Source organism: Carassius auratus, chromosome 5, assembly GCF_003368295.1.
Source record: "Carassius auratus strain Wakin chromosome 5, ASM336829v1, whole genome shotgun sequence".
Classification (NCBI taxonomy): domain Eukaryota; kingdom Metazoa; phylum Chordata; class Actinopteri; order Cypriniformes; family Cyprinidae; genus Carassius; species Carassius auratus.
The window spans coordinates 21,605,054-21,632,913 of NC_039247.1; the positions used below are offsets into that span (position 1 = coordinate 21,605,054).

Consider the following 27,860-nt stretch of genomic DNA (forward strand, 5'->3'; position numbering starts at 1 on the left):
ATGCCATGTGGGAAATGGCAAACATTTGGATCTAAATAATGAATGGCCATTTAAGAACATGATTAAATAACATCAAGCTACATCCTACGTATATTCATCGCCATCATTCATTATTTTCCTAATTCCTCTTCACTTGTTAAAAATGACACTGTCAGTCGAGAGTGCTGGATTGTCATCTTGTCTAGGTCCTTTAAGAGAGTACATCAAGATTACTAACTGTTTTCTCTATAAATCTTTGCTATTGTAATATGTGAGAATGGCTTTTGCCTGTAATTTATCATAGCTGTAAAGCAGAGGACAGGTTGAATAGCCCCCTGCTAGTTTCCATAAAGAAACAGAACACTGATGCAATTTCCCCAGTAAATGTCTCTACCGTCGTTATTTGTCATGAAACTGAAATCAGTTTAAGAGAAGTTCATGTAGATAAATGTTATGAATACAGTGACCCTAAACACTATTTCAGCTCTAAAGCCACTCTTAATAATGCCTGAAAGCCATTGTATTTGAAAACAAAATCAAGCCAATTAGCAACAGGTTACTAAATGGTAATGTCGTATCATGTTATTATTAGCATTTGCACACAATCGTTTCAAAACCACGTAACTTTCTTCTGTGGAATATAAAATAATATATTTTGAGAAAAGTCCCATTGAAAATCAGCAGGGTCCAGTGTAGGTTTGGTAGTTATGGACAAAAACATTTTGAAACATTCTTTAGAAGAAAGAAATCTATACTGGTTTCATACGACGTGAGGAAGAGTAAATAATAACAGGATTTTCATTTTAGGTGAACTATCCCTTTAATATTCACACATGCATGTATTCTGTTTGTGCATTATAGATACTGGATTAAAATGCAGTATAATGCATTACAACTTCTTATCTGCCTTAACAATTTACCCTGTTGTACTGTTTGAATAGCCGGATTGATGTATAACCTGGCATGTGTGACTTTAGGCATTTAGCACCTGTTGCTGATAATTGTGCTGGAGTTTAGCACATGCCGTGGCTCTGCAATGGCAGTTCAGTCAGAAGCTAGACTGAAAGGAGAGGAGGAACAGAGAGATAACCCAGTCGCTCTCTAACAGATGGACTAATAGCATAATTAAGTAGCCGCGCGCCTGATTCCTGTTTACCATCATGTTGCTAAGCAATGACATCAGCCAATCCTTCCATCCCTCTGTATAATCCTGCCCCCTCCCTCTCTCTCTCTCTCTCTCTCTCTCTCTCTCTCTCTTCCCCACATGCATTCATCCCGGTAACAGTCTTAGCGTGCTGTAGTAGTCTGAGCGCAGCACACAGACAGACGGCATGACCACAGTGTGCTGGAGCAGCTCACAGCCTCTCATGTAGCCCACTGCTGCGATCGCAAACTCACACACATGCACTTACACACCAAGAAACGCTCAGTTGCTCTTCAGGGATACTAAGAGATTACCAGAGCAAAGAAGAATTTACTTTTGAAGGCTGTTTTTTATTTATTTATTCAATTGTCTTTATTTCTTCTTTTTTTTTGTTGTTGTTTTTTTTTTTTTTACTGTTACCCCCCCCACCCTTTGCCGGGTTCAGGGGTGGTGGCACATCCTAAAAAGGGCTGCATGAATGACACAACGCAAAGGCGAGAAGACGACCATCAGTATCCAGGAGCACATGGCCATTGATGTATGTCCAGGTCCCATTCAGCCCATCAAGCAGATATCTGACTATTTTCCCCGTTACCCACGGGGTCTCCCCCCCACAGTTCCCCCGGCCCTCAGCCGCACCAGCTCTCTGAGGAGCACCTCCACCAGCCAGAAGTCCGAGGGCCCCAAACAGGATGAGGACGACCTGGACCAAGCCTTCGGTGCCACCGCACTCGTGGCCAGCAAGAAAGAGGAAGAGCCGGACGTGGAAGGCTATGATTCAGACGACTCCAGTGAGTAGTTGTTTCTTACTCTTTGTCTTTGTGCCACTCTAGAATTGACAACTGTTGCCTCAGATTCCTCTACCTGTTTTTTTTTTATCTCCTGTATGAATGGAGCTCCACTTCTGCAACTCTGATTGAATGCTTGGAAATGGCTTTGGTTTATGAAGCACCTGATTCTTTGGGTTCAGACAGACAACGGTTTGATGGGACACATGGGTTAGGTTGAGCCTTTTTGTGACTCGCACCCTACTGTTTGTTTTTTTGTCTTTGTTCCATTGATCGACACATCTTTAAAACCATTCTTGTGGGCATCAGGTGCGAGTCATCAGTCTTGTTGTGTATATCTGTAGAGCTCTTGTCTGTCCCAGATGTAAATCCTATTATGGACCACAGCCTGCCTCTCCGTTTGGAGCCCGGATTTCAATCATGGCAGCCTGTAGACTAGATTAGATAGAGCCCTGCGGTCTCATGTGGTTATTTCATCATTATTGTGGTCTGTCTTAGATGAGGTTAATCCATACAGTGTTGAGCTCAACGTGTGTGCAAGAGCATGTGTGCTGGTGGAAAAACAAGTGGCTATAACGATGCAACGATTGGGTCTGGATCTAATCCTGGATGGCTCTAAAATAGCATGCAGTGATCTGTTGCTGACAGATGTTAACCTTTGACCCACATGCAAGACCAAGACTGAGTTGCACAGCAAAAATCATTTTCTAAACCAATAATAAAATAATAAATAAATAAAATAAAAACTCAAACTAATGTCCTTCCAAACCTGCATGACATTCTTTCTCATGTGGAACATACTTTCTGAATTCAGTTTCAATGGGGTCAGAAACAACAATGATCCCCATTGACTTGATTGTATGTACAAAAAACAGATTGTGTGTACTCAAAACATCTTCTATTGTGTTGCACACATAAAAAATAGTTATAAAGATTGGAGACTACATGAGGGTGAATAAAACTCATGTGTCAGAATTTCCATTTTTAGATGAACTATCCCTTTAAGCAAGACATATTGATGGTAACAACTACAAGCAATCTGTAGCATGTTAACTGCCCAAAGATTATCTGAAGTGCATCTTTGTCCTAGTGTAATTGCATGCTTTGCTGGCGACCGCAGTAATCAATATCAATCGCTCATATTCAACACTCTGTCACTGGTTGACGAAATGTGCTGGCCAATATAACCAGTCGTTCACCTTTCATGAAGCAGTGTAATGCATGTAGATATGCTGTATCTGCGAGTGTGATCGTTAATGCAGACGATTGTGGGACTGCGGTCTGGTGCGCCTGTGTTTTATGATGATAGATTAGCATGGAGCTATTGGGCTGTGATTCATTGGTGTGTGGCTCTAAATCATAACCCTCTTCCTGTTCTCTCATTCTCGCCTGTTGTCTGAATCACAATGCACATATCAGTGGCACAACAGAGAGACAAATTAAATCCTAACCTGAAATGTTTGTTATTTGACTCATGAAATACAAATAAGCCAATTATACTAATTTGCCAGAGCATTTAATGGTTCGAATGTCTCACGGGGAGTTTGGAAGAGTAAGACAGAGGAAGAAAATTGTCTCTGAAGGAACATACTTGAAGCTTTGCTAATGCAACAGATGGATTACAAGGAACTTCCACAAACATTTGGCACTGGCGTCTCTTCAGCTCTGCCGACAAAATATTTTTGAGTTGAGTACCTCAGGACAGATTGCAAACAGAGCAGTCTTCTGTTTCAGAGCTTAATTAAGAGCCGGATCCAAACAAATTGGACTTGAATTTTAGCTGAGCACTTTTGTCAGTTGCAAACACACAACTGGTTGCTTCAACAGTACATAGTATCCAAGCTGGGAAGAATTAAAAATAAAAAATGATGGATTCCCATTAGGCTTCAAAGCCACTTACTCAATACCACCTGTTTGTCACTCATGCTAAAAGCCTTACTGACCTCTTGACTTGAATTAACTAAACACAGATGCTTTGGGAAAAACAAGCCACTTTGACTGATGCAGTTAACAAAATACCCATGAGTACCTGTGAGCTCTGTTCCAGGGAGGCAGGTCCTTGGGGTTGTGTACCCCTGCTGGCTTCTGTGCACAGATAATGTACAGTACATGCCAGAAGAACAGTCTTCAGATTTTTAGTCGAAAGGGGCATTCACATAACAGCCTTTAAAAGCGACCAGAAGTCACATTTGTTTTGAATGGGTATTGGTGGATAGTCCTGCCTCCAAAATCACACCATTGTTTGAACCATGTATGGTTGCTTAAATGAACAGTCAATCTTTTGATAACACTTAAGGGAAATCAAACAATGAATGGCTTGCTTACATTTGTCTCTGCATATTACAATGGGACAGGAGAATATTAAATCTGTAGTTCATTCAATAATGAAGATTCTATTATCATTTACTCACCCTCATGTCATTCCAAACCCATTTAAACTTTTGTTCATCTTTAAAAAAAAACATGGATGCAGATATTTTTATTGAAACTTACATGGCACAATCTTCACCAATGAATTCAACATATATTGATTCTTATTAACGTTATTAAGTGAAGAGCAGTAATTGATTCTCTCATTGTCTTTTGTTGTTTGATTAACATTAAATGACAAGGAGAGCAGCAGGTTTACTGGCTGCTGTCACTTAAGACCAAATAAACAGGTCTATACTAAGAAGCATTCGATGACTTTTTCCCAAGCTGTTTGTTCACATAAGACATTACTGACTGCTTTCAAGTAATAATTTACCAAGATGGACATTTTGGCACATTTTGTGTGTATTTGTCCATTAAAGCACATGCCCGAAGCCCACAGTTGGCTATTTTTTCACTCCATCTCAGATTGCGCACACACACAGCTTTTAACTCTTCTTTTTCTGAATCATGTCCGGCAGGAGATTGTATAATATAATACATGATTTGAGTGAATTGTATGTTACAAAGGAAGGGCGACAGCGCAGAGAACGAAATGGGACTGAATGTGAGTTTTCATAATCAATTTAAGCCAAAATCTAAAACGAAACTGAAACTCTATTAATCACACAGGCCTAGTCATCGAATCATCTTTGAGAACAAGGGCGAGCGGCACTGAATCCAGTGGTTTAATAAGTCTTCTGAAGACGTTTATACACATAGATAGAGCACATCATATATTGTAAACTTAAGCTTGACATGTGACAATTCGGTGTGTCGAGCAGGCATGTTTAAGTTTCCACAGGAAACAATGAGGTCAGTTGTTCTCACAGGTCAGCAAGTTTACCGTTTTTAATGTGCACTACAATATTTGTGTGTATATCTCCCAGGTTTTAATTAAAAATATAATATTTCGTCTTTTGAAGATGAATAAAAGTCATATAGGTAAACTAACACTTAATATAAAAAATAAATAGTGGCGCTCTTCTAATGCAGGTTAGCAACCAACAGTACAGCATGTTGACCTTCAAAGATTTAGTGTTAATGCACCTTTCACCTGTAGAAACAAACAGCAACTCTACAACTTTTCACTTTTCAGAGGCAAAAAAAATGGTAAATAATTTTTCTCTGATCAATCCACTATGACCTTCTTAACATTGCATAAATAAACTCTTAACCATGCATAAGCTGTGTGTCCCTGTATTTAATAAGCAGTGCGTACGTCCGTTGTGGACCCGCCTAAACTAACATGCTTTTTAAATAAGAAAAGAAAAACATTGTACCAGACTTTAGACCAGGTTTGAGTTGGTCTATGGCGCAGTCTATTTTCAGCTCCCTAAAATAGCAATGCGCAAGCACTGCGCCTGAACACACCTCTTTTTAAGACCAGCATGCCCATGGGTGCACAAATGGTCGCAAATGCATTTGCTAATTAAACGACGTGGCTCTGGACGGGAAAATGCTGAAACTAGCAAACACACTTGCGCTGCGCCTTGCGTTGCATTGTGCTGGGTGTATGATAGGGCCCTTTGTGTTCACCAGATACTCTACTTGTTGGATTGCATTACAGGAGAACTGGAGTTCGTGAGTTTATTTATTTATTTATTTATTTATTTATTTATTTTTTTACTTAATTTGGTTAGACTCTGGGGTAGATGGACTTTTAAAGGATTAGTTGACAACACAAATTGAACGTACAGACATTCTCCTTGTCATCCACTAGACTTTGGAAATACTGGCTTTAGTTTTTACAGAAAGCACTGGAATATGCCCGAGGTTTAGCTGTGTTTGTGAAGACTCAATTGTGTGCTGATGGATTTGATTTCCAAATCAGCTTGATGACTTCTTAGGATGGGAGATCCACATCTAGCCCTTTTATGGCTGTAACTGGTGTAAGTAATGGCACATCTCAAGCTAACAGTGCTATAACTCCAATGAGATATCACTCTCCCACATGAACAAGGTGTCTGTAAGGATCAGAGAGGACACCCTCCAGCACCATGAGGACACTAGGACATCATGTCCTTTTCTGTTTTCTGTTCCTCTTAGGAAACATGACAAAAAGAAACATCTCCTTTGTGTTTTGTGATGTCATTTCATATCAAATTTCAGATTTTGCCTTATATGGTAACAAAAATGTATTTAAAATATACACATTTTTGTTCAAATTTGTAAAAACTTGCTTTTGGCAAGTGGCAGTCAACTTTGCCTTGCCAGTGGGGGCTTGAAGTTGACGATTGCAGTTGGCAAATAACCCAAGAAAAATACTATAGTTAAAATAGATCATATTCACAAAATTAAATGTAATACTTATGTGCACTTGTTATTTAAAACAAATTCAAGTAGCAAAATTATGAAGACTTCGATCCTGTGCTTACGCTTTACACTTTGCTACGCGGTACTTGACTGTATTTTAGATTTTTAAACATTTAACAGATATATCATATGTTATATCACCATAAAATAAAGAAAAGGTAGTTTACTTAGCTTTGGAGCATTAAAAGTGGTAGCCTGTTCTGTACATTGATTTATATGCTAAATGTCATTATTTTCACATTTGTCACAAATACAAATGTTTGAAATTTACATTTAAGAATTCCATTTATAAAACAGCAACCATTTCTCCATGTAATGCTACTGTTCAAAGATAAGATTTAAAGCTAAGATTTTTTATTTATATAAATCAAAAATACAGTAAAAAGATTGTGGAATACTATTACAATTTAAAATAACTGTTTTCTATTTTAATACTGTGATGACAAAGCAGAATTTTCTGCAGTTTTTACTCCAGTCTTGTGTTAAATGATCCTTTAGAAATCATTCTAATGGTGAATGTGTGTTCAATAAGGACTCAAAAAAAAATTCTTATCATCAGTGTTTTAAAAAAAGTTGTGCTGCTTATTTTTTATCATCTTTTGATTAACTGAATGTGTCCTTGCTGAATAAAAGTATTACTTTTTCAAAGACAAATCTTACCGATCCAAAATCTTTGAAAAGTGGTGTAACTTAAAAGCAATAAAGAATTTTATATTTGGTCTAACTTGCCACACACACACGCACACACACGCACACACACACACACTTCAGTGAGAACTCACTTTAGCCATTGCCATGTTGGTAAATTTGCATGATGAAGGCTAGACAAAGTGTAACAAGTGTAGCATTATCTGATATGTTTGTGTCAACTTGGATGTTAATTGATACAGAAAAGTGCAACACCAACTGAGCAGCCCCCCGACTTAGTCCAATCAAATCTCATCTGATCACAGGTTCATTAATGATGTCCCATAGTGCAGCAGAGACATGGAAGAGATTATGGGTTATTTACTATTATTTTTATTTATCTTTTTTTTTTTACTCTGAATATCACTCTTGCCATGCGATCCTAATATTATAAATGCAAGATGAAGATGAATGCTTTCCCCTAATTGAGCCATTTTAAATAATCCTAATTCTGTCTAAACTACATGCTCTTGACCTGTGGAAACAAAGCACAGTACTTACAACCTGACACAAATAGACACTGTGCGATTAGGTACAGTTTAGTCTTTTCATTTTCATTGTCTGTACTTTAATTGATCTCCACTATTATAATGCATCATCAGTTAGTAGATATGAGTTATTGTAGCAGTGCCTTCCTGTCACAGATTGTACAGTCCGTTCCTCTGACACATAAAGTGAAGGCACGCTCAGGTATAAGCAGGGGGAGGATTTCCTGAAAGCAGGCTACAACCTTCTGTCGAATCCTATTAAAGAGCCTATCTGCAAGCTGCCATGAGATAACAGATAATGAGAGGAATAGACTGTATGTTTCGCTGTGTTTTTGCCCTTGGGGTTTTCTAGATGGGTCTTGGCAATGAAAAAAACCATGCCATGTTTACATGGTTAGCCCAGGAGATGTATTATACACAAAAAAATGACTGGGTTGTGGAAAACCTTTCCTTTCTGGATCGAGTGGCTAGATTGTGATGGTGTCTCTCTTGCCATAAGTCTTGTCTGCCATCTGTGGCTAGCACTGGTGGGCTTGTCTTGTTTTTCTGTTTGTGTCACGTCTCTGTGTGTTTTCACAGAGCTCACTGACAGATTGACAGATGCAGCTGTTGACAGACAGAGTGAAGAATGGAAACGTTCCACACATGGGTTTTAGAGATAATTAATAAAATTAGCTTTTTTAACAATAGAAAGGAACACAAAGTAGAAATGCAGCTGTACTAAAGCCCTGTTAGGCTTTTACCATGAAGTGTTCAGCCTTTGTGTGTTGATGTTATTTAGCAAGAAGGCTGTTTTGAAGAATAATTTATTTCAGTCGCTCAGCAGCTGTCTTGCACAGCAAAGTCAAGTATAGCATCTCTGTAATACTGTCATTTATCTTTATTTTCTTTTACCACATTGGGTCAAAACATCATTTTTAAGGTTTTGCTTTAATGCTCAGATCTCCTCCAGATGTGTCCATTTTTCCCCATCCACACGTTAAGACAGGATTCAGTTTTATCTGACCGGTCGACTGTACGATTCCAGCCCCTGCAAACTCCCCCGACCCACATCTACACTGCTCACGGACACTAGACACTCAATAAAATACAGTGATATAGGGCAATGTAAAGACTTTTTAGACATTTACATGAATTCAAATTATTCTAAAGATTAGTAAAAATTAGTTATTCCCCATATACTTTTTGGGAAATATCTGTGCTTTTGCAGTATGTCCTAACATTTATCCAAATGAACTGAACAAAATCGATTCGAACTAGACGCCAATTAATGCACGCATGTCACCCGAACCACATACTGTATGCATGGATTGCTTTTTGCATGAGCAATTTATGATATATTAATGCAGAACAGAAATGTTTTATTAGCAAACATGTCTGTACATGTACAAATCGCTGCACAATCATTTAATCCCAAATCAAATTGAAAGGCATTTGTTTGTGGTTCATAAGAAACATGTATAAAACATAAAACATATAACACGGGCACAGTGCAATTATTTTTTCTGGCCATACTGAAATCAAAAGTGTTGTATAACACAAAACAGTCATAGCTAGAATATTACCTAAGAATAAATAGGGGTAAAAAAGTTTTTCCTGCTCACCAAGGCTGCTGCTTTTTTTCTTAGTTAAAATCAAAGTACTGTTTTAATATATTTTAACACTAAATTTATTTCTGTGAAGGTATATATATATATATATATATATATATATATATATATATATATATATATATATATATATATATATATATATATATATATATATATACACACACACACACACACACACACACACACATATATATATATATATATATATATATATATATATATATATATATATATATATATACACACTTATATATATAATTTTTTTAATTTGTGGTAATATTTTTTCAAGACTCTTTAAAAGAACATAATTTATTGCAAATTAAAATATTTTGTTTTTTCTTATCACCTGTAGGAATAAAAGAAGGCATACATTTCACAGATAGCTTGGCTATTAGGGGTGGCATGGTTCAACTTTTTCACGGTTCGGTTTGTTTCACAGTTTTAGAGTTACGGTTTTTGGTACAGTTCGGTATGTGCTATGTTTTATGGAACAGTGATTTTCGGGGGGGGTTTTTTAGGTAGGTCTAGCATTAGTTTTTAGATACAGAAATTTAATAAAGTAAACACGTGTAAACAACATTGCATATTGGACTGTATAAATGAAAGATTATTCTTTATTAAAGTTACAAAACCGTGCCGAACCGTGTGGAGAACCGAACAGTTAGATGTTTTTTTTTTTCTGCGAACCGTCCCACCCCTATTGGCTATACATTAATTTTATAAAGCCAAGACACATAAGTTAAGCGAGACCCCTGTATATACAGTCTAGTGCAGTGTAGGCTAAACCAGGCTTTCTTCCAGTTGCTATATCTGTAAAATTTTCACACTCTTTACATAACCTAAAACAGGAATTCCTGAAGCCAGTCTGTGGTTTTCGCCTTTGTTACTATGGCAGCAGATAATTTGTTGAGTGCCACAAGGGTGTGAGGTGAGTCCTAGAAATAATTTGAGAAAGCTGGTTTGGAGGGTAAAAAAAAAATAAACTTGGTTGGCGGTTTATATAATATGTTTTCTATGCTTGGTTGTAAACAAATTTACTGAAACCTTGTCACATTATTGGAAATAAGCATCATGAGAGTTTTTATGTGACTCATAATGGCAAGTGGGACAAAAAAAGAACATGATACTCTGTTCTTTCTTATTGCAGATTACATTTGAAGGAATAGTTCACACAAAAAATCTAAATTTGCCAAACATTTTCTCACCCTCAGGCCTTCTAAGATGAGTTTGTTTCTTCATTGGAACAAATGTTGATAAATTTAGCATTACATCAATTGCTCACAATTGCTAATAATGTATTTGATTATTACAAAAATTCAGCTTTTCACTTCACAAAACGTTAATGGATGGGCTGGAGTCTTGTGGATTCCTTGTGGATTTTTTTAATTGTTTTTATTGGCTGTATAAACTCTCATTCCGACGGCACCCATTCACATTCTTAGTAATCTTTCAGAAAATGTAACATCTTGGGTGAACTATTCCTTTACACCTAGTCAAGCACTAACAGCTTAAAATGAGCTTTTAAATAATCAATTAGTTTGTTATAAATGCAACCGTTAGGTGCAAATGTAATTTAATTCGTAATTTAAATGTATGAACAATCAGAAATTTAAGGCGACTTGAAGCGTATCTTGATTACGCTGAAATTAATGTAGCATTTCATAAACTGTTTAAATAGTATTCCGTATGGACTCTTTTAACAGTCCCCAGCAGAGCCATTACAGCTCCATGATCCACTAGAGCTTCCCTTACTAATCCTCTGAGCTTCAGCCAAACCACTGGAGCTCTGGTGGGACACTACTGGTGTACGGTGAACTCAACCACGGCACATAGACACTTCACTCCCAGTCCCTGAATGGAAATCCTCTCTTATGTTTGTGATCCAGTGATTAAGGGTCTGACCTGGCAGAATATCATTCAAGAGGATGTGATGATGTGGGATGAACATGAGGACACTTCTTTGAGTAGTTAGAATGTTAGAAGTGGTAAAAAGCCTTATACGCCCCCTTTGAGTGAGTGCTAAGATGATTTGAGGCAAATTAAACTGACAACATATTTTTATTTTCCCTCAATAACCATTGATGCCTAAAGAACATACAGCTCATGAAACTTCTGCAACCACAAAATGTATTTAATTTATCAATACTCCGTTTCCGTTCAGAAATATTGGATATTGCACATCGTTTTAGTAAAAAATGATAAGAACCACTGGTGTAAATCATTCATTACTGCCTAAAATTCAGTGGTACTATTATCAAGTGCTGGCCTTGCTTCTCAGGCAAAACCTGCTGTTATTTCACACTTAGGCCTGTACTTACATTTTTCTTACTGGGCTGGTTCATTTCTGCATTCAGATGTTCTCCATTTGTCTGTAGAGTTCTTTCACAAATCAGCATGGTTTGAAGGCCACATGTGGATAAAGTGTTTATTCTTTTTGGGGTTATGACTTCAAGACAGTGAAGACACAGTGAGAGACATCTACTCTGCTGTCATCATCCTCTCTGCAAAATTCAGAAAGCCTCTCTTATGGCAATACACACCCTTTTATATAATACTGTCTGTGCTCATGGCTGTGTAGGATTAGTGCATTGTATAATGTGTCATATGTTAGTCTTCAACCAGCTCCTCTCTAGACAGGCTGAGCTGTTTGAATGTTTTTTCTTTCAATCCCCTATAATGCACAGCTCTTTTAATGTTATACGCTTACTGGGGAGTACAGTGACGTGCTCTATATGTCACTTCTGTCATGCCTTAAATATGGGATGAAAGAAAAGGAACAGATCAGCATTCATAATTTCCCACATCAAAAGTAAAGTAAATGTGCAGTATCCAAAAAAAGAGACAAAATCTCTTTCAGTTTGACCTTATTTAAGGGTTTTGTGATAAATCAGTGTGTTTATGCTATTATTGAAATATAGTGTAGTTACTAGTTAAAATACACAGTATGGACAAAAGTATTGGGACATGCTTGAATTCAGGTGTTTCAGTCAGATCCATTGCCACAGGTGTAACATCAAGCACCAAGTCAAAGCCTTCAAACATTTTGCCAACTGGAACCGATGAAGTGGATTGCAAGCTAGGCCTTCTTATCCAACATCAGTTCCTGACTTCACAAATGCTCTACTGGATGAATGGACACCAAATTCCCACAGAGACACTCCAAAATCTTGTGCAAATCCTTTCCAGAAGAGTGGCTCGAGGCTGTTATAGCTGCAAAGGAGGGGACCGCTCCATATTAATTTTGATGGGTTTTTTTTATATGATATCATTAAAGGTAATCCTTGTTGGTTTAATTAGCAGGTGTCCCAATACTTTTGTCCATAGTTGGCTGAAGAGCCAGATCTTTAAAGTCACTTATCAATGATGTAACACAGTCCTGAGCCAAGTCGTCCTGCCAGGTGTTTGTTGATACTACACATTAGATGCTTGATTTTTTTTTTCCATACGTATATAGCTGCTTCATTGAGAGATACATTTGAGCTTTGTGCCAAGTAATGACAAATAACTGTTAAACATATAAAGTAGTTCAGTATTTACTTCAGGCATTATTCTATTTCTGGCATATTGAAGTAGATGAGTGGATCTCTCTTTATCGTTGATGGGCAGCGGGAGCCAATAACCAGAGTAACAGACGGGATTCTTATATGGACATAATGTGAAACTCAATCAAGATTCATTTATAGTATCTAATTAGAGTCTGTGGTCTGTTCTGACGAGACATATTGCCACCTGTGGGCTTTTTTTATTGGAAAGCCGAGATACCTGCATACCATGCTGTAACACGGTATCATTCTACATCGAGATGTGACATGACTGGGAATATTCATTCCATAGCTAGAAATTGTCATGCATTATTCATGCACCTTGTTGATTCTGTCTGATCTTGCTACTAAATGTAAGTGAAAACTCATTTGTCTTATTATAGAAGTGTAATGTGATCCTACTCGATTTTACCTTACATAACATGTACAAGCAGAAGCAGGTTTTGAAAGGTTTTGAAGCAGGTTCATGCACCAAAGCATTTTGACCCTCCACTTATCCTTGTTTCTGTTGCCTCAAATAGAGAAAGCACAATGCAACCTGATGAGAAAGTTGTATGTGAGAAGTGAATCTGTCACTAATGTATGTAGTGTTAATGCTCTAAGGCTAGGGTCTTACTTGCCCTGACTTAAAATGTGCCCCAATACACAATGGGGTCCCACTTGTAAAATAAGATTACAGTTTGATAAATATAAACCTAAAATAAAAATAAAAAATGTCAATTTTTATTTGCATATCATTTAGGTGTATATTTAAGATTTAAATGTAGCCTACTACCATTCAAATATTCAAGTAAATTAACACATTTTTACTCAGCAAGGATGTGTTAAATATGGTTGAAAAACAGTAAAGACATTTAAGGGTGGTTTCATGCTAGCACTTTTAATGTGCACCCAGGTTCGATTGACGTCAGAGTTCGGTTGGTTTGGATGTGAACGCTGTCTTCTGAACTTGGGTGTTCTGGGGTATGGTTCATATGAACTCTGGTACGGTTCGCTGCTGATATGAATGCAATTGTACCAAATCGCGGAAGTGAACCACTATTAATGATGTATTATTTGGTGAAAATGTGTGTTTGTGTGTGTGTTTCACTCACTTTCCTGTCGAGCGTGACTGATGCGCAGCAAGCAAAGAGCTGTATGTCTCATTTCTGTTCGCCTTCAGTGTTCTTAAAGCATGTGCAGTACATTCGTAAGACAGACCCAAGTGCCGTTATGTACCAAAGCTTTGTAAACAAAATGAAAGGTTCAAAAACTTAAATACATAAAGGGCAGAGAACAATGTGATGCATTTGCCGCTTCTCCTGCGTTGTCGTTACTAAGCAACAGGGTAAACAGCTGCTGGCTTGATGACGTAAATGAACCACGGTTCGGACTCAAATATTATAATATGAACACACAGTCCAGCAGGGGGAGGGGGGAACCATCGAACTCTGGTTCAGACCAGGCAAGTGAACCGAGTGTGAAAGCACCCTTAATGATACAAAATACTTTCATTTCTTTTATTTCAAAATACTTTGATGTTCTTTTGACCTTTCTATTGATCAGAGAATTCTGTGGAAAAAAAAAATATTTTTGTTTCTCCATTGTTTCAACATTGATATAACACTGATTTTTGAAGGGCCATGTAACACTGAAGACTTGAGTAAAGGCTGCTAAAATCCAGGTTTGCCATCAGAAGAATTAATTGCATTAAATTAAAATTATAATACTATTACTGTTTTACTGTATTTTTGGTCAAATAAACGTAGCAATGGTGAGCATCAGGAGCATTTATAGCCTGGGGCACAATAAGTTTCTCCATTGATACTGCTTACTACATATGTTGATACTGTTATGGATATGTTTCTTGTTTTACTGCCTTTAGTGTAGTACAGAGTGTGTTGCTCATTCACAGGCTTCACATGCAATAAAGAGTGGCTTCATCACGGACAAACTATGGACATTTGTAATGTATGATTTGAAAAACTGCCCCAAATGATTCAGTGTGTGAGGTAACTTTTTTGCGAACCAATTTGATCAATTAGAGTGAATAATTCACAATTCACTAATTTTGATTTTAAACAGATGATAAAAACACACACGACATAATAGCTGACATATTGTCAGGAAAAATCCTTTTCAGTTCAACATGACAGTATTATCCACCATCAGAGAGGGATTTTTCCATTATATTTTAACTATAAAAAAGATCTAGTGACGACCCTGCAGAGCAACAATACGTTCACAACATATAAAGAAATCTTTTTGAACCCAAACTTTTGAGAGGTAGTATATATTTGAGAGCTTTTAAAGGGGTCATATGATGTTGCTAAAAAGAACATTATGTTGTGTACAGTATTTGGTGTAATGCAATGTTTATGCATTTTAAGGTTAAAAAACACATTGGGCCCTATCTTGCACCCAGCGCAATTGACTTTGTACACGACGCATGTGTCATTCCTATTTTGCACCTGCGCAAAGCGTGCTTTTCCCTCCACAGAAGCACTTCGCTAAACTAGTGAATGAACTTGCGCTCCCTGGGCGGTTCAGCGCAAAAAAGGAGGCGTGTTCCGGCGCAAACAATCCCTGGTGCTATTTTGCTGTTCCATTAAACAATTGCGCCACTGACCAGAAAAAACCTAGTCTAAAGTCAGTGGCGCGTTGCGCGTTGTTCATTATGCTATTTTAAGGGCGCATGCTTGACCATAATGTATAGCGTGCACAACGCGCATACACTTTGCTCATGTAATCTACACAGATGCAACAGTTATTTTTGCAAATCATAAATTGTTACACTAAATAAATATTAACACATGAGATGACGGAAATCATTGTGGTGTGCCACGAAGATGTGAAAAAATAGGCATAAATCTAGCTTACAAATTATTCAGGCTAATTGTAGTAATTAAGGATCAGACCTGTTTGCCCAATAGTGGCAAGACATGTATATAAGGACATCTGACAAATTGGTTTGTCCGTCAAGAACCAGGAAAAAAAATCGATTGATGATTGAAGGCTATTTCCTCCCACGCCTGTTTAACCGACGCTATTTTGGGTGGGTTTCTCCCATCCCCATACAACACAACTTCTCTGTCTTTCACTGCTCTTACAAGAACATCAGTCTCCTCGGCTTTGAACCGCTCCTGGGGTGCGCCTGGTAAATATGCCATAATAATAGCAATCCATAATGGAACTTGCGCACCTGCTTTTAAAGGGAATGTTGGATGACGCTCTGATAGGTTTATTTCACGTTACGCCCAAACCACACCTATGAATAATGAAGCTGCTTCAGACCAACCCACTTTAGATTTGCGCCGGGCGCAAGAGCCATTTATCCCGCCGGGAAAATAGCAACAGCGCCGAGACCCGCCCACAAACTTACTTGCGCTTCGGGCTTTGACACTTGTGTTTCAGATCGTTAAAATAGGGCCCATTATGTCCCACATATTGTCTCTCCTCTTTGCCCCGCCTTTCTGAAATGTATAGATTTTCACAAAGTTTATAGGTCTAATAAACCAAGGTAATAAACCCATACCATATTGTCATGCCCGTTGTGCTGTAAAACATTGAGATAAAAACATTAAAACCCATTATAAACGAGGCATTAGCTGCATCCAGTGGGGACATAATTACTGATTACTATGACTTATACTGTCTTTTTACACATTGCGTTGCATAGCGCTGCATAAACAAGCGCTGATCAACACTGCGTTTGAATCGTCAGAGGCAAAATCCTTTAAATATGTTAACTTACAGACTTTGAGTCAGAAAAGCTGGCATTGTAGTCTACTCTCCCAGGATCTGGAAACAGTCCTCCATAAAATTTGCTGCACACATATGAATATTTGGGTTGAACTTTTCTGGAACAGTGTTGTGAATACAACTTAACCACTCATTTCTAGTCCTGTCTTCTTTTGGAAGGCCAAATAAAGTATTTTCTCTTTCACAACGAAACACACCGCATCTTCACAACATGGCGGCAGTGGCAGCTACAGTAAAGTTATTCCTTCTTTCTTTGCATGAACATTTGGGCAGCCTTATGCAAATCTTTCCACATCGTGATGTAGACATGTGGGGCTTGTCAAACGTGGTGTTTTAGGGGGGAGTGGATGATACTTAACTCTTAGAAAGAATATCTCTTTGGGTTTGATACTTTAGTCTTTGCAACTTTAGGGATATTATCTGTTCACGAATAGCTTGTAACACTCCAAAAAGAGAAAGGAAAACATGAAATCGCATCATATGACCCTTTTAATATTTATTATACCATAAATGTATAAAAAAATATATAGATTTCTGAATGCTGTCTTAAAAACTTAAATCTGGTGAGATGCTATTCAAAATGTTCTTTAAAAAAAATGTAGGAGAAAAGCCACTGTTAAGAGCAACAATTTAAATTTGATCCAAACAAAGAAATAGTGAAAACTGATATGGAAAGGGCACATAGCGACACATTGATATAAAAATAAGATATCTGCATGGTTTGTTGGTATAGAGCCTATAAACACACTATTGAAGCTCATTAGCTCTCTAGTTCATTAATGTACTTCTGATTAACTACTTTAACCAATAAAGGGAAATAATCACATATTAACAAAAAGAACCTCCTTATAATCACATCTGAACTCTAATTAGTCCTAATGATAAGAGTATGTGTGTGTGTTTGTTTGAGAGTGAGTGGGAGCTCCTCTATTGATTGCTGTGTGCTGATGGCTGTGTGTGACAGCACGTGTGGCTCCTCCTCTCCCTGCAGAGGAGTGATACACATACCAGACTGTCTCAGCATAAATAGCCGTATTCCACTGTCGGGCCAGTGCGAGCCAGGGCTTAAAACGTGCCGTTTGGGGCTAATAGCCTCGGGCCAGTAGCACCAAGGCCAGAATAATGCAGGGTTTCCACAGTCAGGCCTGAAGCTCCGCTGTGCATCACTAAAACATGCCCTTTACACGCCTCTCAGGAACAATGTCACAAAACCTCAGCATTTCACCAACAAAGAGAAGTTATCAGAAACCTAAGAAATAAGTCACTGAAACTAGCGCGATCACAAAACGGACATGATAAAAGCAACCGTTTGTTTGCATGCTTTGGTAAATATTCAAATTCAAAAGCATCAATGTTTTGCTATAGAATAAGTGCTACATTGATCATAATGAATTAATTCATCAGGACTCAAAATTAGTCACATAAATAAATGTATTTGTATTTTATTTATTTAACGCTTATTAAAATAGCCTGCTTATTCAGTCGAGTCTGTTTCTGTTTATTTGTAGTCACAGTAGCCTATACGTCACATTTAGAATGAATGATAATATCTCTATTTTTATAAAAGCTCCCGAACAAAAAATATTATTATATTTTATGATAAGCTACGTGGAGTTAACTCTCGAGACGAGACTTATGACAGATAATATAAGTTACTAAATAAATACACGATTGTGATTTCAGACACGATCTGATTTCTCCAAGTGGTTGCATATACAGTGTTTACTGTGGTAATGTTAATGTTTAGCGTGCATAGTCTTTTACATCGCTTATAAATATTTCTGCCTTGTATGGTGGTTATAATCCACATCAGATCGGATTGCGTTATTTCAAACACTTGCTGCTGACTGAAAGTGAGTTTTGAGGTCAAGTTATTTTAAAAACTTTTTAATGCTGGTGTTATAGCTTTTAGCTTTCTGTTATGATCCGGAACGCTGAGCTCTCCAGACGCGGAGAAACTCTGTTCATAACCCCTGCCTTTGTTCATAACCCCTCCTCTAGCCCCAGCTGGCCCGCTTTGGCCCAAGGTTTCGTCGGGCCAAAAAACCCTGGCCGTTGGCCCCGAGGAAGCCCCGATGAGGCATGATCAAGCCCCGGAATAGACAGTGGAAACGTGACTCAGAGAGCTGCACGGGTCCGATTTGGTAAATCCGCACCCGCCCGTACCTGCAGTGCTTAAAACCGCATCCGACCCGTTTTCCGACAGCAGCACTAATTAAAATCTGCACCTGACCCGACCTGCTTAAAATAGAACCGACACCCGACCCGCACCCGAAATCAAATCAGTTAAGCCAATCACATTAGACACACTTTTTTCAAATTTTATTGCCAGGTCATACAGAAGTTATTTATGGAAAACACTTTTTAAAAGATATTTGTTTTTTATAGTACATTTTATCTTAATTTTGATCAATGTTTTATCAATCAATTGCCCGTATTTAATAAATATTAATTAATAAATAAGAAGCAAATATATAGCAGACAATGTAATAACCTTAGTGTAATTGACAGAATTACAAAAAAATATGTTGCTACCTAAAAGTTAAATATTTTTTGTGTCACGCATGCATGCATGTCTATTTCCCTCATATTAAATATAAAACGCATGTGGACTGATATTTTTCCAAATGTCTGGACTCCTTTATTAATGGAGTATATAAACAGATGTTTCAATATATTGGTGTTTTGCATTGCATTTTCTGAGAATTTATATTTCACGTTTTTACTGCACGTCAAAATACGTGCTCTTTGGTCCATCAGTGCTTGAGTCACTGATCACATTAGAATAAAATAGGGCTGTGCAAAAAATCAAATGCGATTTTCATGCACATCTCATCAGTAAAGACGCTCCTGTAATTAGAAGTATATCTCCAGCACGTGCGTTCAGATCAGGGTTGCCAGGTTTTCACAACAAATCCTGACCAGTTGCTTCTCAAAACTAGTCCAAAACTAGCCCAATCGCGCTTCCAGAAGGTTCCCCGATAAAAAATTGCTTTCCGGGGTTAAAATATATTTTTTAGCAGGGTTGCCTTGGTAAAATTCGCATTTTAGGGGCTAAATATCACGTTAATTGTATTAGGGTTGCTTTGACCCGCAGACATGAAAAACAACCACAGATTTGGCAACAACGGTTGGCATTTACTACGCTGAGCCATAATTCACTGACAATCTACACAAAATCGGTGGCCTAATCTAGGATTTCCAGGGTTGTTTTTTTTATTTGTGCAGCTCATTCACGCTGTGGACGATTTAAAAATGGGTGCGTTAGACTTGAAGCACAACCTCAGACGGTGGTATGATTCGCTCTTTTGTTGTTCTGTGTTCTATCAGGATCAAAAATACAACAAATGAAAGCATTTATCTGTATTTCCGACTGATGAGAACTATGCATATACATTCATAAATCAGTCAATTTTGTATTTTATTATGAAATATTTTATTCTAGGGTTGTGCAAAGAATCGAATGCGGTTTTCATGCGCATCTCATCAGTAAAGACGTTCCTGTAATATCTCCAGTCCAAAACTAGTCCAATCGCGTTTTCGGGAGGTTCCCCGATAAAAATTGCTTCCCGAGGTTAAAATATAAATTTTTTGGAAGGGTTGCCCTGGTAAAATTTTCATTTTAGGGGCTAAATATCACGTTATTGGTATTGGGGTTGCTTCAAACCGCAGACATGAAAAACAATCGGACTTGGCAACACTGGTTCAGGTGGAGCGGCATTTACTACACATAGTCTACCAACAACTAACACAAAATTGCTTTCAAAATCGAGAAAAAAAATCGATTTTGTGCAGATTGTCAGTGAATTACTGTTCAGTGTAGTAAATGCCAACCAGTATTGCCCAGTCTGTGGTTGTTTTTCATGTGCGCAGGTCGAAGCGACAATACCAATAACTAAAGCCCTAAAATGCGAATGACAGAATTTTCATTTTTGGGAGAACTAACTCTTTAAAGAGGTGGTTTTTCCTCATTGATATTCTGAAACAGTCGTACCTTGTATCTTGCACATCTTCTGTTTGATGCAGCTATAATGTTAAGGAAGATGTCTATTGAAAGTTCAATCCCTATACTGCGATAAGGTTCTTCATTGTCTCTTTTGATTGTAAATCTAACAAATTCTTAAGTATCTAATCTCATCATTTGTTCAATTAAAACACTGCATATCACTCCCAAAACAACTGATCTGCTTAATTATTGATATTTACAGTTTGTTTGAATATTTACTTTTTACTTCCGGTACTTAAGTATGTTTTAAATCGGATACTTTTGTACTTTTACTCAAGTGATGTTTGAATGGAGGACTTTCTACTTTTACTGGAGTCATTTTTTATTTAGATACATCTACTTTTAGTTGAGTATAACTTTTGAGTACTTTTACCACCCCTGCCCGGGGGTACCCGAACCCGTGCAGGACTCTAACGTGACTGGCCCTGGCACGCACTAGCATGCCCGCTTTAAGCTTGACAGTGGAAACGCAGCTAATAATCATAAAAGCAGGTCCTCTTTACCACATACTTAATTTAACATGAATGAATAATAGGCATAAACATGAAAAATTTTAAATTCTGAAAACAGAATTTACTCTTGTCTTCAGTGTCACACAGTCCTTCAGAAATTACTGTAATTGTAACTGATTTGGTGCTCAAGAAACAACATTGTGATGCTTAATATTTTTGTGGGAACAGTGATAGATTATTTTAGGGTTAGAAAGTTAAAATGTTGAAATTTTCAGTATTTTACAGTAAATATAAATGTAAAATATAATATACATTTTGGCCAAAAGCATTTGTTTGATGCATTATATACTCATATACTAACAATTACAAAAGAGCTTTGGCAGACTGAATGGCCCCTAAATCATAAAGCTTTCTTTGTACGTGGAAAAAAGGGTTTGCGTTCAAGAACAAATACAAATAACAGTAAACTAATATACTATAAATGACAAGCTGAAATTAGTGGATTTAATTCAACTCAGTATCAGTATAATCAAATTTTCCCAGTAGTGGCGAATAATACATCAGCCAAATTTCTTCTGAAAAAGCCTGGAAAACAGGTCTATATATAATCTGTATCGACCACTGCGGCTGGGCTGGTTGATAAAAGATTCCGGTGCTAATTGTCTTTTTCCAGAAATGTTTACTAAAGGATGGGGAAGAGTCATCTGGTTCCATCCTCCATTGCAGGCTTGTCAGGAGTCCTCCCCCTCTTTAATCATCTCTCTCACATACACACACACACACTCTCTTTTCTTCTTGGTTTTGTCTCTGACAGAGGCACACAAACACAGCAGAAAATTCCTGCTCATGCCTGAAACGCAGAGCCATAGCTCTGGAAATGGCCTCTTTATTTTTGCTGTAATTTGACAGATTGGCCGCCTTTTACGATTCAAGGTTATTTTGACAAGCACTCTACAGATGCACTTTCCACAGAGAGAAGATGTCTGCTGAGTAGGTGGAGGGGCTGCTGTTATTTCACACACACTTTTAAACAAAATGTTGCTAACTCTTTCTGATGTGTCTGTTTTTTTTTTCTTTCTGTGAATCACTAAAATAATTTGTTTGTTTTTTCAGTCTGATGAATTTTCTAATATATATTCGGGGACTATGAAATGGATGCAGCTTATTTGGCAAAGTTCTGGAGAACTTTAGAAGAGATTGATGAGAAGACATATGTCATGGTTGATAATGGAGACTTGTCTAAATTGCCAGGCTTAGTGAATAGAAAATACACAAATGCTGTAGTGTACAGCATCTATGTCAATCCATTCAACTTCTTCTACATCCATAAGATCCCACATGAAAATGTTATAGCTCATACAGTATGTGGCTCTTTCAAGCTCTCATGTTTTGCAGCTAGACTTTTGACTTTAGTCTGCTTGTTTTTACACACCATTCAGACTTACTTGAAAATGAACAACCCAAACTAATTGGAAAAAGGTGCAACATTTTGTTCAGTAAACTGTTCAGTGAATGGCGCTGAAGGTGCATTCAGTTTTATCCAAAACAAACAAACACTGATTAGGCAGCGTTTTTCACCCTGATTGTTGTACGTATCACAGTAATTCAGAAATGAAGTGTCCAGTGAGTGGTGGTTAAAAGTTAATGTTCCGTCATCATTCAGAAAAAAATAAAAAATCTACCCTTAATCCTAATCTACCAAGCAAGTTTACTGCATCAGAAAAGCAAAATTAGCAAAACTGATGTGTGATATGAACATCAAAATGTATTAGTTTACAAATTATGAGTTATGATTTAAGTTTTTTTGAGGTCATAGCACAATATTGTGCAAGGATCCACATGAAAATGAGTTTTTATTCTTCAATAATCAGCCCTTGTCATAAGATGTGTGACTTTGTAATTCTAATTGTTGTACATCTAATTTTAATAATCAATGAATACATTACCGCTATAACTTAAAATATATAGTTTGTTGGCATAGTGTTTACAAAGTGCTTTAAACAAAAACTCCTAGGAAGCTTTCAGAGTTATTTTATAGGCCAGATCACTTGGTCTTGGGGAAAGGATGGCAAGAAATGTTTTAGTTCATATTGAAATGCAGGCATTGGTATTTTTGCCAGTCTGAGTACAGTTTAGGTCATTGTTGAAATCTCTTTTAGATCTCTAGAGGAGACTTAAACCAGACATCTAATTTGCTCTTTCATCTCATTGCTATCTAGGAAAACAGTTGAGATATAAAGTCATTTTTCTTTCCTATGGGATCTCACCCTCTCTTTATTCTTGGCAGTCGGTCTTATGTCATTCTTTGATTCATTGGTCTCCCTTCCCAAGACACACATAGAGTATTAGACCTCTATCAGCAATGCAGGCCGTGGGGATGCATCAATCCCTCAATAGAGGACGGAGCGTCGCAGACAACAGAAGAAGGGCTGGTTTGTGTCTGCTCTCTCTGGCCATCTCTCATTTACACAAAAACAAACCTTGCAGAAGAGGATGAGGAATATTTTCATCTCTAAACAAAGGCAGATTGATGTCTAGATTTTTTTGTGTCCTCTTATATCAGAGCATGAATTAGTTTTCTGTGTTTAAATCTTTGGAATTGCACTTTAGCAGGAAATCACTTAAATTATTATATATAATTATTATTATTTTTATTTTTTAATGCAGACAAATAAAACAATTGCAAACAAATTAAATTCAGCTTACATTTTAACAGACATACATAATATACAGCAGAAATAACTATACAGAAAACACATGGAGTATGAATTACTTTTCATTTAAGGAGGTTGTCTCAGTAATTCACATGCATATAGAAATACAAATATTCATTAACATTTTAGCAGCAACTAATAGAAACGGTTTCATTTCCTCTGTACGAGCAGTCGAGACTCCCACAGTTTCTCTGAAATGAGGATCCTGGACATTTCTTAGAGCCCTTCATATGTAGCCCATCAACAAAACAATACAATAAACAAGATGCCACACAGAGGCAATTATAAATGATTCCTATATATATTTTAGAGCACCACACTTGCCACAGGCATTTTCAATTTCAAGTTTTTCCAAGGATAGCAGAAAGTCTATATAGTCCTTCTTTTTTTCTTTCTTTTTCTTTTTTTCTTAGATATTGCGTATTCTGCCTCCCATCTATTCCAGTTCATTCCTTTATTTAAAGGTGCATCTGTAATAAAGGTTTAACAAATTTACACTTAGTGTTTTGAGAGAAATTATAGTGCATTAATGTTTTAATGTTATGTACACTCCCAAGTCCAAGGCAGCTATCATATCAACCAGCACAGCATAAAGAAAATTGACTTGAACCTTTAACAGCACTGCTATTAGGCACTGTTTTGTTCTGAATGTCTAGTCTAATTTGTTATGCCCTCTGTCATTGTCTGAGTCACATCATACAGACGCATATTGACAGCTGATATCCCATTCTATTAAATACCCCCTCCACGTTTTCATTTTTATTTTATTAATATTTCCATTTCAAGCAAAAAATTGTGGTTCTTTTGAACTGTTTCCACAAAAATTTTACCCTGCACAACATCGTTTTCAGCATCGATAATAATACGATTTTTTTTTTGGAGCACCAAATCAGCATATTAGATGGATTTCTGAAGGACCATGTGACACTGAAGACTGAAGACAATGAAAATTCACCTTTTCTATCAGAGTGATAAATTATAATATATATAAAACAGGAATTTTAAATTGTAATTATTTCATAACCTTTATGTATCTACTGTATCTAAAAATATTCTATATGGTTGTTGTTGTTTTTTTGTTTGTTCGTTTTGATCAAGTTAGTTTTTTTTTATTATTATTAAGTTAAAAAAGCAACAAGTTAAATGAATAAATGCAGCCTTGGTAAGCATAAAACTATTAAAAATCTTACTGACCTGAACTACCTAACTACCTAGGGGAAGTCGTGGCCTAATGGTTAGAGGGTTGGACTCCCAATCGAAGGGTTGTGTGTTCTAGTCTCGGGCCGGACGGAATTGTGGGTGGGGGGAGTGCATGTACAGTTCTCTCTCCACCTTCAATACCACGACTTAGGTGCCCTTGAGCAAGCCAAAATGTACAAGTGCTCACAGTGTGTGTGTGTGTGTTCACTGCTCTGTGTGTGTGCATTTCGGATGGGTTAAATGCAGAGCACAAATTCTGAGTATGGGTCACCATACTTGGCTGAATGAATGTCACTTCACTATTACACAAAAAGAGACTATCTCTCCCATATTTAAAGCAACTCAACTTCAGTTTCTTTGTTTTTACAACATTCTGTTCAAGGGCAGACAGAGATAATGTATATAGTTTATATTTAAAACATATAAACTATACATAGAAAAAAACAACTTCTATAGCAGTGTCAATCTCCATCCGGCTGTACAGTAAACTAATCAAACAAACAAAATTGGTGGAAGTGTTCTTCCTCATAAGCACACATTATATCAACCCACTACTTTATAAACACAACTTCATATTCAGGTGAAATGATAAAACCCTGTCCACCCAGTTCGTAGAAAGAAAGCCAACCAGACTGAAACAGCCTGGTTTTCCTGTAGCTCGGGCAGTTTTGTGTGCCGTCTGCATCAGATGGTCAGTGGGTGGTCCGTAGGCAGTGCTGTCTGAGACTGAATCTACCTTTAGTCCTGCTCTGATCAGTCACACCATAGCTGTGTCCAGCCTCTCGTACAGCCTGAGCACATATCTAACCTTTCATCACAGAGCCTGTCAGGCCGTCCATTCTGGTAGGGCAATTACATGACAAGGACACCGATCGCAAGCACGTCTATTCGTCATGTCAGAGATAAGGGTGGTATTATGGCAAGGATTGAGCGCTTCCTTTCTGTGTCCATATGGCTAGCTTCTGTCCTGTACAGTAGTAGTTTTTGTGTTCATGGGCTGTTCACAAAGGGTTCTTCATAGATTCATGAATACCCACATGTGGGAACATGCATCATAGAAATGCGGTCTCACTGCATTGCCTCAGCCATGCTGTTTAATTCAGTTATTTGCTGTTCATCTCCTGTACCGCCCTCGTCATCAATAAGAAAATCATTAGAGTCTTTGAGCAGACTCAGTCTCTCAGGGTGTTGATAGAGAGCAAGACTAATGGATGGCAGACTTAAAGGGTTAGTTCAGCCAAAAATTAAAATTAAGCCATAAATAACTCCCCCTGAAGTCATCCTAGGTGTATATTATTGTATTCTTTCAGACGAATTCGGTTGGAATTATTAAAAAAATTGTCTCTGATCTTTCAAGCCGTTTGATGCAACTTAGCAGATGTAGCACTCCATCGGTCCATGATAAGTTTAATATAAAGCGCATCCATTGAAAAACAAGTGTCTCACATGGCTCCGGGGGATGAACAAAGGCCTTCTGTAGCAAATCGATGTGTTTTTGTAAGAAAAATATCCAAATTCAAAACGTAATAATCACTGTAATCTAGCTTGCGCTCACTGTTGTTAAACGGAAGCAGTTCCAGGGGAATGACGTATGAGGTCAGCTCTGCACAAAAAAAAAAAAAAAAAACTTTGTTAACAGGAGCAAAGGAAGCAAAGTTTCCTTACTTTAGCAAAGGAAAACCAGTCTCCTCTTGGCTTATAGTTCGAAATCCTCTGACATTCATTTTACAAATCTTCTAATTAGTGACCGCAGATTTATAAAAACACATTGATTCACTACAGATGCACTTTATATTAAACTTATCATGGACCGATGCAGTGCAACTCCCGCTGACTGGCTCAAACGGCTTCAAATATCAAAGACCATTTTTTAAATAACTCCAACTGAATTTGTCTGAAAAAAAGAAAGTCGTATACACCTAGAATGACTTCAGGGTGAGTAATTTATTGCTTAATTTTGGTTGAACTAACCCTTAAATTGCAATCACACTGGGGTCCTGCCTCAAATTAATCTCTCTCTCTCTCTCTCTCTTTCTCTCTCTCTATAATATAGACCATAATTTATCTGCTCTTCATATGTGCATCATATAAAAAATATATATGTATTCATTTTTGTTTATATATATATATATATATATATATATATATATATATATATATATATATATATATATATATATATATAATACTTTTCTGTTCAGTCCCCATTTTGAATGTTTGAACATTTAACATGTTTCCACTGAATTGGATAAAGTAGTTTTTAATTGGTGGCGCTTGCTAAGTCAAGCATTGTTATTATTATTGCTAAACTGTAACCCATGAATCAAGCTTAAGTGCATAAATTGCCCTCACCTTTTGTGCTATGAACAAATAACACCTTAAACTGTGCAGTTTATTGAGGAAATGCGTGCTGTTGCTGCAAAAAAAAGCCTTATAAATTTAAAGGAGAGACCTGAGCCATATCTACAATACATTAGACTTGAGGATATGCTCTGTTGATCAAGTAAGCATCCATCCAGAACACCCTAGCAACCATATAGCAACCACCCAGAACACCGTAGCATAATGATGGTAAGTTTTGCACCAAACACCACTCAACACAATCTTTTTCAGAGAGTGTGAAAGTGTAGTTTACTGTTATTATTTCTGTAATTTCCCATGTCATTATTGGGGTAGACTACTCAAATTAAAAAGACACATTTGAAGAAGAACTCACTCTGATTATCGACAGATATGCATTTTAAACCCCATCAACAGGAATGTCTGAATTGCGAAGACAAG

General features: G+C 37.2%; 1 protein-coding gene across 5 annotated transcripts in view; it reads left to right on the forward strand.

The window, feature by feature from the left end:
- LOC113081025 (double C2-like domain-containing protein beta) overlaps positions 1 to 27,860 on the forward strand; it is a 230,184-nt gene that overhangs the window by 146,770 nt on the left and 55,554 nt on the right. For 4 of the 5 annotated variants that reach the window (XM_026253087.1, XM_026253097.1, XM_026253106.1 and 1 more), the window contains exon 9: positions 1,741 to 1,914. In XM_026253087.1, coding sequence (XP_026108872.1) covers positions 1,741 to 1,914 — 174 coding nt within the window. Of the gene's footprint in view, positions 1 to 782; positions 1,915 to 27,860 lie in introns of those variants that run through there. The other variant, XM_026253100.1, reaches the window with a different exon arrangement.